The 12,887-nt window shown below is 36.5% G+C and overlaps 2 protein-coding genes across 3 annotated transcripts; one reads left to right on the top strand and one right to left on the bottom strand.

Moving 5' to 3' along the window:
* Positions 1 to 1,390: 1,390 nt before the first annotated feature.
* On the top strand, positions 1,391 to 4,647 carry LOC100243711 (uncharacterized). Its single transcript, XM_002274579.5, has 3 exons — positions 1,391 to 1,830; positions 2,010 to 2,131; positions 4,176 to 4,647. The coding sequence occupies exons 1-3, from the start codon at positions 1,569 to 1,571 to the stop codon at positions 4,338 to 4,340; spliced, it is 549 nt and encodes a 182-aa protein (XP_002274615.1). The 5' UTR covers positions 1,391 to 1,568; the 3' UTR covers positions 4,341 to 4,647.
* Positions 4,648 to 7,299: 2,652 nt separating this feature from the next.
* On the bottom strand, positions 7,300 to 12,109 carry LOC100259060 (3-epi-6-deoxocathasterone 23-monooxygenase CYP90C1). Of its 2 annotated transcripts, none has more exons than XM_010650788.3 (9): positions 11,584 to 12,109; positions 9,939 to 10,263; positions 9,683 to 9,832; positions 9,303 to 9,584; positions 8,152 to 8,241; positions 7,980 to 8,058; positions 7,795 to 7,901; positions 7,600 to 7,724; positions 7,300 to 7,506 (listed from the first exon to the last, which is right to left on the bottom strand). In XM_010650788.3, exons 1-9 carry the CDS (start codon positions 11,787 to 11,789, stop codon positions 7,413 to 7,415), a joined length of 1,458 nt encoding a protein of 485 aa, XP_010649090.1. In that variant the 5' UTR covers positions 11,790 to 12,109; the 3' UTR covers positions 7,300 to 7,412. The 2 variants fall into 2 exon arrangements, with proteins under 2 accessions (XP_010649090.1, XP_002267958.1); XM_002267922.5 differs by having other exon boundaries at positions 7,600 to 7,727; positions 11,584 to 12,108.
* Between the last annotated feature and the right edge of the window lie 778 nt (positions 12,110 to 12,887).

The following is a 12,887-nucleotide window of genomic DNA, read 5'->3' as shown; positions in this document are numbered from 1 at the left end:
TTTGACCGGTTCACCATTTTTTACCTGAAAACCTATCTTTTTTTGGTCTTTTCTTTTCTAACACTTAGACAAGGTCTTTAGATAAATAAATATGCTAATTTTGAAGTGATTTGCCTAAGGTTCATTTGATAAAACTCGAGTTTAATGAAACTATAACTTTAAAGAATAAACAGAGTTTTTCAAAGATATATGAAATGATGTGTAAATCCTAAGTGCACCCATGCATTCATCTTACACATGTTTCCTATGATTAAAGGTCTTCCATCAGTCTTGATCTTGCATCCATTAGGTCATTTGATGAATTTCCAAATTAACACCTGAAATTCTTTATAATTCAAATCAATTAGTAACTTAACCATGGTTTGTTATCATCAAAACTTAATTATGAGAACCCTTGGGCTAACATTTTCATTATCTTTGTGTGGGGCCAATGCAATACATGATAATATTTCATTAGTAGAAAACTTATATCGGTCACAATTTAATTAATTATGAACATTTGAGTCTTTTTTTTTTTTTTTTTTTGTTGGTCCAAAAGTAACTTTATTTGAATATATATGATAACTTGTTAAAGGGTAAAATTTTCCCTTCTACCCATGTCTAACTCTTAAAATCCTCAATCAAAATAATTTTAGAGACAATAAGAAGCAGTGCGATCAACAAAACTATGGTTTTTTCCCTTTTCAACAAACCTCATAGAATTCAAATTTACGTTTGTTTGGATTCACATGCATTTTCAATCAATCATTTACTGAAATTGCCTTGTGGCAAATCAAGCCATTGAAATTATTTCCTCACTTATGACCTACTCTTAAAGACCACTTAAACCACAAATGACAATTGGCTTATGGAGTTAGACATCTTACATTAGGTCTCTCTAATCTTTCTTTTCATCAAAATTATTGAGGACATGATGATGCTATGATCAACGATGTTTCCAATCTCTAATGTTCTATTTTTTTTTCCTCAATACCAAAGAATTTTATTGTAGTTTCCAACTTCTATAAGTCTAAACTAAGATTTTGTTGAATTTTTCTAAATCCATTTTTGTCACATACTTTAAATTTACAATCCAAAAGTCAATCATGATTACAAAACTTGAAGTGTAAATTATGAAAAATGTTAATGGGATTATATTAATTATGCAATTATTCATAATTCATAGCATCTTAATTTGTTTTTTTTTATCTAAATTAAAATGAGAAAATCAAAATTGATGTGTTTCAAAATAGTTTTTACAAGTGTTTTTATTGAATTCATGGGTGTATGGAAATGCGTTTTTTTTTCTAATATTTATAATAAAAAAGCACGCCCAAAGAGGCATTTATTTGATTAAAATGGTTGGCCTATCCAATAGAATATTGACACGTACCTTAGAAGCCTTTTGATTGGAGAGTCCTAAAATATAGCTTCTTGCGCTGTCACTCTATCAATTATCACAAAGCAAACGACCTACCGTCGCCAATGGGAATACCCATGCTCCATGCTATTGCCTGCCTCGCCTGATCAAAGGGTTTAAGCGTAACAGCACACTGCACCAGACCACGGCCATTTACACAGAGACAGAGATGGGATTGGGCGCTCTCAGGTCCATCATTCGTCCCCTATCCAGAACCCTAGTGACCCGTACCTCCACTCTCTATACGACGTCGTTTGGGGCCTCTTCTCCCTCTCCCAGACCCGATTTCCGGTTCGTTTCCGGTTCTCTATACTGGCTTCCTCGATGGGTTCCGGTGGCTAACCATTTTCACAGCTTAACAGACACTCGATTTCCTAAGCGAAGACCCAGCGATAAGCCTCGCAGAAAGAGGGCCAGCTTGAGACCTCCAGGTCCCTCTTCATTCCAATTGGAGATTAGGGTTTTTGTTTTTCATTTGCTTTGTCATCATTTTAAATAAGGTTTTTGGGCATTTTTCTAGTTATTTCGTTTCGATTTTGGAAATTTGTTTGCTTTTGGAGAATGCATTATGATAAATATACAATTTTGAATTGGTGGTTGAGGAATACAGGACCGTATGCTTGGGTTCAGTATGTGCCCGGTGAACGAATACTTCCTAACAGACCCAATGAAGGAAGCGTCAAGGGGAGGAAAGAGAAGAAGCGTATGAGGCTGCGCCGAGCATTTATATTGGTAATCCTCTATACAATTCTCATTTCTGTTCTTTTGGGTAGTTGGGTCTTTTTTATCAGTGTTACAATTGAATGTTTTTTCCTAACAACTGGTCATACCACTTTGAATATGTTTATCAAGCAAACAAATATATCATGGTTATAGAAGTCTGTCTATCACCATTTTAAGGGTGATATGCTGTTCAGACTCAAGACTAGTTGGGATAAAGAAAACAGAATAAATTATGAATTATGAGATACCTTTAAGTGGATTCATAGTTGAAGGAATGTAGACTATAGAAAAATTTTACTTTTACATCAAGTTATCTCATAATTGACTAAAGAATCCAGATCATTTAAATAAAGGGAAGAATAAATCAATCAGCTATCGTTTGGTTTGCACAGGAATAGGGAGCAGATCTTTGAGGGTTTCCTAGAATGAAAGTGAGAATTTGGCTTGTATATCTAATCCCTGCTTCTGAAGTAGCTTTAACAGAATTAGGAAATTATGTTGGCAAATGAAGATTTTTAATTTATTCTTAATGCTGAGATAAGTGTAGCTTGTGGGGACTAATGCATTTGGCTCTGTTTCATAGTCTTTGTCTTTTGGAAAAGCTCTCAATTTTATTTAGTTTTGATGCGGTATATTTTTATGGTTTGTTTTGAGGTAAAAATAAGAGAGAGAAATGAAGAAACTTGTCATAATATAATCTAAATTGCAGGTTACCGATGTGTTATTAGTATATTGCAGTGATGTGATCTTTTTAACTTTGTGCATATTTCATTTGTAATTTTCCAGTATAAAACCTCACTATATTTTTTGCTTTTCTGCAATAAACACCAAGAGGTTATTAACTTATTATTAATAAAAAGAACAGGCAGAGTTTACTTTATGAGGTTGATCATCTTTTCAAAAAAGAAGATTGTTCCTTATTGGATTTTTTTTAAAAAAAATTTTAATCTCACAAATACTTTCGTAATCATATACCCTGAAGAAACACTGTGGAGAGACCAATATTTTAAATAATAGAGGCTGATCTTTTGTTGAAAGCTTGGCAATCTACTTATTGGAGAAGTGAAACAAGCAATGATTTTATGGACTTCTCTACCTATACTAAGTTAATTTTCCTCAACCCTTGTATGTTTATCACATATTCTTTTAGGATGCCTATTGGAAAATCAGCATAGAAATCACCATCATAATGTGGTTAGAAATTAAATCCTTATCCATTGAGAAATTCCTTGTGAAGATTCTTTGCCTGCTTAAAGAATATTAAATAAAAACTGCTCAATTCAGGGGATCTATCCTTATGTAAATGGAGTGCACCATGTAGTTTTAGGAGGAATCAGTTTAGGTCAAAGATGTGGGTGTATCAAACTGTCTTATTGTTTACAAGGTAAGGATTCTGGTTTTAGTGCCTTTCTGATAGCTTTAAATTTTGTTATAATTCACTCTATTAGTTGTTTCTTTGTATGTTTCGTCCCATTTGCTTTTTACGTATTGGGGTCCAGATTTTCAATTTGAATTTGTTTATTGCTCGATCATTCTGATATTAATTTCATGAGCTTTGGTAATAATTTTTGTGTTTTGCATCATTATATGGCACATCTGTACTGGTTGCCTCTTGCAGGCCAGGTTACACTGGCAAATAGTGCTAGGTTGCATACATTTTTTTTTATTTCATTTTATCAAGGTTGATGCTTACAAGTAATAGAAATATACCAGTAGAATTAAATAATGAAATGTATAAGTTTTAACATTTTCAGTCATGATTTGTATATTCCCATGCATCATCTCCTCTTAGATTCTTCACAAATTTTAATGCTTTATTGGCTTCTTGCTAACTCCTTCATGGGACTTTTGTCTGGAGCATGTTTAGATCAGGATGCATTTACAAATTCCTTGTTACTGCATAATTTGGCCCCTGGGCAATTGCTAGATTATTTTCTAAGCTTGTTTGCATATATCATTTAAGTGGGCAGGCTTATGTCTTGCTTTTGGGTGCTATATATTTCCTTCATGATGATTTCTGTCATGTGTAAACTGAGGCTTTGAACATGTGCAGTCAGAAGCAAAGAAGCGGAAAACTCAGTTGCAGGAGGCTAAGAGAAAGAAGAATATTAAGGGAGTAGAACGTAAGATGGCTGCAGTGGCTAGGGAAAGAGCATGGGCTCAAAGATTGGCAGAATTACAACAGCTTGAGGAAGAGAAGAAAAAATCTGTGGCTTGATGGTTCTTCTTGCAAAAACTTTTCTCAAGATGGTAATTCTGCTTACAACTTCTTGCCCCATAAGAGTTTGACCTCAAATCCTGTTTTTCTTTTCCCAGCTGCCCTTCAAAGAAAATCCTAATTTCTTTTATTATACATGTCATTGCTTCCTATCTGTAGGATGCCTAAAAGAACCTCTCTGGCATTTGTGACATGAAAACCTGCTGTTCTTCCTGAAATTTATGGCATCCGCCCTTCCTAATGTACTAGGATTTTTTTTGTTTTGCACATTTTACACATGGTAATATGGTATTTATCCTTTTCAATACTTAGATTGTGTTTATTTTACACCTTTTTTGGTGTTTGTTCCACCTTTTTTTTCTCCAATTGTAAATTGGGATAGTATATTATGGACAGGAAACTCTACTCTCTATCATGTATTTACCCATGGGCCCCATAATTATTCAATAATTATGTGCTATCTGATGAAAATAGGTTAAGTGAAATTGATCTTCTAATCCAGGATATTCATTCCACATTCCAGATTCTAGAAAATTGAGTTGTTGATTGGAGAATCAATTCTGGTGCTTTTCTCATTGACAAAAATGTTTGGGTAGCAAAGATGTGGGAGCAGGTTGGGGAAGGGGATCAGTGGAATCCCTTAGTTTTACTGACAGTTACATGGTTGGGAATTGGAAGGAGTGGAGGCATTTTTTCAAAGACTACTAAAAGCATCAATTAAAATAGATGGTGAGGATATATTGACGTGAAAGGAAACCAAATGTGGCAAATTATTTTTAAAACCTTATTACATTTCATTAACCCAGGGAAGAGATGAGTCTATCCTCGCAAGAATTATATGGAACCCTTGGGTTCCTATGAAGGTGAGTTTCTTGGGAATCTACATGGGGAAGGATTTTAATGTTTGACAACTTAGAAGGAGGGGATGGATTTTGTTGATTAGTTGCTACTTGTGTAAAGGGGAAGAAGATTCAACTGATTTTAGGCTCCTTCACTGCTCCAAACGAGAATTTTGTGGCAATTAGGTTTTGCTCTTTTTGGGGTGACCTGGTTGATGCGATTTTCAGTCAAAAGAAACCTTTTGAGTTGGCATGATTCTTTTATAGGAAAAGAAGCGGCAGAAATCTTGGAGGTTGCTTCGTTGCGTCTTTTTTAATGTTATGAATGGAAAGAAATAAGCTAGTCAAGTTATTGAGCAGTAGGTCAAACAATCAAATCTTCCTTTGTGTATTTTTGCTTTGTAGATTGGTTACATTCAAAGTAGGTCTTTTTGCTTGCCGGATGGTGCTTCTTTTATATTGTGTATATTGATGCTACAAATTTCTAACACTTTGAATATATTTTATCCTTTTGCCTATAGAAAAAGTATCAAAACCATGTCATAGCCTCCACTAGTGTTAGATATCCATTTGTATGATGGGGGCTTGGTCTGTAGATGAGTCATTAAGGTCCATTTGATAATTAGCATTTTTCATAATAAGCCTAGAAATAGGGTAGATTTTGAAGATAGGAAGTTTCTTTGTTGGATCTCTCAGGCCAGTCCTGTTGTAGGTGATTGTGGCCTGAGCTACCTTTTGCTAAGGGCAGCTCCAAATTTTTTTCTCCTTCCTGTGTGTTGGGTCAGCACCATTGCTTTTGGATGCCTTGGGCTCGAAATAAACCATATGATTGGGAGCTATCTTTTACCGCTGGTGTCCTACATATAAATCATGTTTCTTGGTTACTGTTATTCTTTCGAATTTCTTTGGTTCTCTCCAATGTTAGCCCACATCTTGTAAGTTGGAACTTTTTAAGGCTTTAATTAACAATTTGCTATGACTACCCACATGGAGGGTGCCCCCCATCCCGGTTCATAGATATATAGAGGATCGCCTTTTTTTTTTTTTTTTGCGCTTAAATTTTTATGCTAACCTTTTTATAGGCCCCTCGATACCAATTATTTTGGTCCCATGTTTGTTGTGCATTAAATATTTCAGCTTTAAGCCCCATCAATGTTGATCATACGCTCATGTCTATATCCATGTTAGCCACACCCAATGAATTTTCAGCTTTGAGTCCCACCACAACTGATCACATTCTCATGGTTGCAATAGGACTGGTTTTGTTGCATCAGTGTAATAAATAAAAGAGTACCGACACAATAGAAGCACAAATGTATTCAATTGACTCCTTGAGTGAAAAATGCTCAGGCTCCTTAAGCATAAAAGGCACCAGGGGTGAGGAATATGACCTCAAACTTGTCTTCAAAGATAAAAACGCATTTGGAGTTGAAATCTTGTTGTGGCTTTACAAACGGGTGTGGCATGTGTGTAAAGAAATTTGTAAGGAAAGTGAAAGCCCAACTGTAAAATGATACAGTTTCGTTGGATTTGGAGTCAGTTCTTTCGATTGATTTCGCCACAACTCAGTCATTTGATTTTCAATCAGTTAGCACTCTGAAGTTTACTTTTACTTTTGTTTGCTTTATGAATTTTACTACAATTATGATGTAAATTTCATGGCTTTTAATCCCCTATGAATTCACTAGGGGTTTATCTCACCAAATGAATGGTGGAAACATGATGGACCTAATGGATTTGACCACTCTGGTGGCATCCTCCGACCTCTCGTTGTCCTAGAAAAAGTGAAGGCACTATGTTTTATCCCCTAGGCTATAGCTTGAATCATGCAATTGTGATTGCATCTGTACGAAGCTTTGTACTATTTGATCTACCCACCGGAAAACTATCATCATTGTACCAAAATTATAATTGTAGTGCTCAGCACGTGCACGGTATCATACAAAATTAAGCACCATACCCACCCTTCTAACACTGGTCCTGGTAGCAAGTGACCCTCCTCAAAATACGAGGGTAGATCCGCTTACCCCACCCCTTGCATTCAGCCTCAGGACTGAAACAGGGGCCCAGGCATCCCTCCTGCAATCACACAGACAATGACACTGGAACCAACCCCATAATTTAGAATTAGAATCCAATCCGTCCTTTATTTATTAAGGGAGACTTTGTGCATGCATACAATCCCCTTTTAGGCCAACCCAAAATGTGATTCCCCAAGAGTAGGCCTGCAAACTCAAAGGGGTGGTAAGGGTGTGACGGTGATGGGTAACTTCTTCCTCATCTTCACTGTTGGAAAGTAAACTACGTCGTCCTTCTTAGCCACCCACCTGCACACAGCATGAACTTCCATATTAATTGCTTTCTTCTATGCATTAAGTAATAAGTAATGGGGTATTTGTTCAGTTTAAAGGAAGAATCACCGGTAGGTGGTGACGAGATGATGAAGAAAAATTGAGATTTCGAGTTTCGATAATTCTAAACCAGGGCACAGCCTCTGTCCACCTCCGAAGGGTGTATAGCTATTGTTGTTGTTGACACTAGCTGCCTTCTGCAATCACAGAAAACAATTAGAGCAGGAGATATGATGATTTAATTGTGCGTTGGGTTCCACTTACCTCCCATCTCCATGGATTGAACTGATAAGGGTTTTCATAATTCTCTTCATCCATGTGAATGGAAGTGAAAGATGCCATGACACCCCATCCCTCTGGTATCAGGTAATCTGGAAAATGCACCTCCATTTCAAGTTCAGCACAATATCAAATTTGAACACAATCACCACCAAAGTTATTTCACTCACCTTTGATTTTGACATCTTTAACAGCTTTTCTCCAAACCGCATTTATGATATTTGCCATTCTCAGAGTTTCATTGATCACCTATTTAAGAAAAAGCAAATGCCCAATTACGTTAATAATCTAAAATACTTTCCATTCCACTTCACAATGTCGCATATTCAAACTGGAACCCACATTTTGAGTAAATGGCAAGCACATGTAGTCAGTCCAGGCATAATCCTCCCCGGAAAGAGCCTTTCCCTTCTTTAACTCCATGTTCTCCTCCTACCATCTCATAAACCAAAATCATGAAGTTAATCCATTTCAATGCAAGATCATAGACTTGATACAAACTGAAACAAAATGCTTTACAAAACCAGAGTCTTTGGGTTCTGAATTTACAGACCATTGACTGCATACAGATTTGTCCGTACACAAGGACAACCAGGGTCATACGAAGGAGTGGAGACTGGAGACCAACCCTCGTGCCCTGTATCAAGCCTAACGAAAGGGGTAGGGGTAGGGGTAGATGATATGATTCTTTCTGGTCGTGTGATTAGACTAAACCAATCAATAATTTATAGAGCTTTCATCAAATGACTTTTCAACTTCTTGAATAGAGAAAAAAGCCAAAGAAAAAAGAAAAAGGGTTAGATGTATTTTGTCTTGGTTCGTTGTTTATGCACTCCATTTCATAGAAATTTATATAAAATATAATATCCAACAGTATGATACATCTATCATGGGAATAAGAAGCAAAAGATAGTCTCATCAAGGGAAAGAATTCTCGCACAAATTGATTTGACAGCAGCGCTTTGCAAAACGATTGGACTTCCTCACATTCCGTGTATACACAATTCTACATTTATTAATATAAAAAATGGACAGAGTCCCTCCCCCTTCTCTTTTTCTCATATTATGCCACTTGGCCTCTCCTCTTCTCTCATGCCTTATCCGACTTTGGACCCACTTATTGAGAGAGACTTTAAAAAATAATAATAAAAAAATTAAATGGAACCAAAAAAAGAAAGAAAAAGTTATTTTCTTCCTTGGTGAAATCTTAGGATGGCACTGATCGCACACAGTGGTATTTGGAGGGGTGATGGCAGTGGATATAATTAAAAAGAAGGGAGCCCACTGACGTACGTCGGTGGACCGAATCCGACACCCGTTCAATCAAATCCTACGGCCACGACACGGCCACACTATGCTCTCAAATGCCGTGGCCCTATCTCACTCGTGCGGGTCATGATAGCGACTTGTTAAGTCAACCATTCTCCTGTTGTGGAACACCCTGCCATCCTAACCGTTGGATTAAAAAGGCGAGAGTTTTGGATTGTACGTACCATCAGCTGGTTCAGAGCGACGGGGCAGTCACTTAGAAATTTGACGGCCAGGGTCATGGCGGTCGGCAGAGTCTCCTCCCCGGGGATCATCATCTCGATCATATTCGAACTGATGAAATCCAACGACAGACGCGACGTCTCAGATGAATCCCCTGTGTCACGGAGCAGCACGTCCACGGCATCGTTGGGTGGACCCTTGAGGGTCTCATGATCACCTCTATCCATGGCTGCCTTCCTCTCCTCCACGATCCTTCTCACCAGCTTCAACAGCCTCTCCTTAGCCTGCATCATATGTATTTTATACATATATACAAAGAGAAAGAGAGCAAAACCCTAATTAACCGTTACATATCACACGATAAAGTTTGTTTTTAATGTACCTTGAGAGATTTATATAGTCTAGTTCCGGGAAGTTTAATTGGGAGACAAATCAAGCCTTTGATGACTTCTGCGAATTCTCTCTTCATAAAGTTCAAATCTTCACCTGGAGTAATGCTCACCAGAACTCTAACCAGAACGTCAAACGTGATCTAACATACCCAGAAACCAACAGAAAAAGAAAACTAGATCAGACTGGTTTTGATGAGAGGGAGGGAGGGAGGGAGGGTGGGATCAGAACGCAAGTGAGATATACACCTTTCTGACTTCATCTTGGACGTAAACAATGTGCTGGTCTTTCCAAGAATCAAGGGTGAGTTTGACATAGCGTTCAATGTCACGGGTGATTCGAGCTTTGAGTTGTGGTGATCTCAAGAAGCCACCAAGCAGTGCATGCACTCTCTTCTGCAGACTGCCGTTCATCTGGAGTATAGATGATTCTCCAAGTATCTCCGTGATGGTTTGGGGATAGGCAGGGATAAATACATTCCCAATGTTCTGCAGAACCACCTTGTTCACCTCCGGATCCGTCGACACTATCACCGGCTTTCCCAATATGTTTGTCTTGAACACCTTCCCATATCTGAAAATATTTTATAAAACTAAACCTTCTATCCATTGATTCAAGCAGAATACGGAAGATCATAATCATTTCAAAAAAAAGCTGAAGCGATAAGCATTGCCATATTCTTATTCCAACCGTGCAAGCCAGGCTTTCCCTGCTTCTCTAAGCTTTTGTAGCAGCTTTTTTCACTGAGTACTTATTAAGTATTTGAGTTCAATATCTCCTCACGAAAATCTATTGTAAATGAAAGCTCAAACATCTATACCCAATACAAGTAAATATCAACCAACATATTTCTCCATCATGCATCAAGTTACTGGTTATGGAGGCTCAAATTACTTAACAGGAATCAATGGCTACAAACTCAAGCTTGATTATACTTGAATTCTTTGAACCATCGCTCATCAAAATATTCCATAAAACCAGATGAAAATGAAAAGGGCGAGTATGGTCATCTAGCCAATCTCTTGAAAAAGTGACATACAATAATAGAAAAAAGCCACTGTCAATCATTTTGAAAAAGGGTACACGCGTCTACAAGAGGAAAACCCATACTTTGGACTAACAATAATGTAGAAAGTACAACATTGGTGTGATTTAATTCACAATTAAATCATGTTCTAGGTTTAGGGTCTGCCTTTCCCTACTTAATGAACTAAAAGCCAAAAACTTTTTCTAGGTGGAGGGAAAGAGATTTGACATAGCCTCATTTATAATCATAATACTACTAGTAATAAATTTGACTCACCCCATGACAAATATTTAATATGATCAAATGATGGTATTTCATCTTAATTTAAAAGGGCATAATGTGGAGATTGGATTTTGTACAAAAGGTGAATCAAAGAAATTATTAATAACATGAATCGAGTTCCATATGATAGTATAATCAATCCATCTTGACCTTCAAGCAGATTTCTTGTTATACATAAGAACAAAATTAAAATGATTAGTATTTGAAACAAACCCTTTCAATCGTTCTTCAGGCTTGAACGGACAAAAGATTTTTTGGAATTGTTCTTCAACGACATAATAATAAAATTCTGCTTATTAAAATGAAAGAGATTGGCTTTTTGGGCAGTAAGAGTGCGAGAACATGGATCCCTCTCTCCTAAAAGGAAGAAATTTTTCAAAAACTGATCCCATATACATTCGTCAGCAAGAACAAGAGAGAAACAAATCTGGAATTCAGAAGGATTGATTTTCAGAAGGGCCTTTAAATCTTCATTTCACTGTTAACACAACAAAGAAATGATGGAGGCATATACAGGGAGATAATTCACGATATGGGAAGAAGAAACAAAAAGATCTGAAAGAAGAAGGATGAGAAAGGCTTACCGAGACTTGCGCTTCTCCATGAAGCTGACTGGTCGAGAGCTCCAACCAGAAGCAATGAAGTCAAGAGTCTCTCCTATTACTGGCCAACCAGGGTTTCCTCTGGGAACCCCACTTCCCTCCTCCTTCGCCTTGTTCTTGATGCTCTTATACCAACACCACCCCATCACAACACCCACCACAACCCAACACCAATGAATCACCTCCATTTTTTACCCACTTCTCCCACCCAAAATCCTATCTCTACAGCTCTATTTGGACTCGAAACTCCTCAAAACAACAACCAACTCCAACTCCCCTCTCTCTGGTGCAGTAGGAGAGGAAAAAAGATCAGAAAAAAAAAAAAGCAAGAAAGAAAGCAAGCCAGTGGCGCAGTGGATTGAAGGAAGAAACTGCAGTTTGTCCTTTGGAGAGAAATGAATGAGAAGGAGATCAGTTTATCTTGATTGCGAGATATGGAAAATCTAGAGAGCTTCCAACTCAATAAATGAGGGAGGCCACTTTGAGGGGTGCAGCGATATCACCACCCTCTTTCATTTTGTCTTCACTCTTTTTAGATTTTTTACTCTCCCTCTCCCACCCCCGCCCCACCCGACCAGCTGCCATTTTGCCAAAATTGCATTTCTATCCTTTTTTTTTCTTTTAATCTCCAATCATGTAAAAAAATTTATCTAGATGCTATTTCTAATTATTTTCTATTTAAAATATTTTTTTGTTGGAAATTTTTTATAGGATATATGGTAATATAGAGTGGATTTCTTATGAGAGATTGTAAGGTCTTAATTTACATTTCTTTTCAGTGAATTAAGCTTAATAAGGAAAATTTTGTGGAAGAAGTGACTCCATTTTTCTTAAAACAAAAAGGAAGAGTTATAATTAACAATTATTTTCTTTTTTTTATTTATTTTTTTTATGAACATAGAAGGATTATTAAAGGTAAGATAATTTTCCAACTAATACTTATTCCCAATTTTTGGTTGCTTTTTTTTTCTTTTTTCTTTTTTGTTAAATGATATCTCTACTTTAATTTTTTTTAAATGATAATAAATACTAGGATAATTATAATCATTTTATATGCTTTTATAAAATTATCAAAATTTCATATTAACTATCCACCACCAAATGATTAAGAGTATGTTTAATAGTGATTTTAAGAAGTGTTTTTAATATCGATAATATTTAAGAAATTTTTATCATTTAAGTATTAGAAATACTATAAACACTTCTTATAATTATTGTCAAATGCAGTATTAAAAATACTAGAAATATTTCTTATAATTATTGTCAAATGCACTTTAAAAATACGT

Source organism: Vitis vinifera, chromosome 4 (assembly GCF_030704535.1).
Source record: "Vitis vinifera cultivar Pinot Noir 40024 chromosome 4, ASM3070453v1".
NCBI lineage: Eukaryota > Viridiplantae > Streptophyta > Magnoliopsida > Vitales > Vitaceae > Vitis > Vitis vinifera.
Note: the sequence above shows the minus strand (reverse complement) of the source record. Positions and strands in the feature narration are given on the sequence as shown.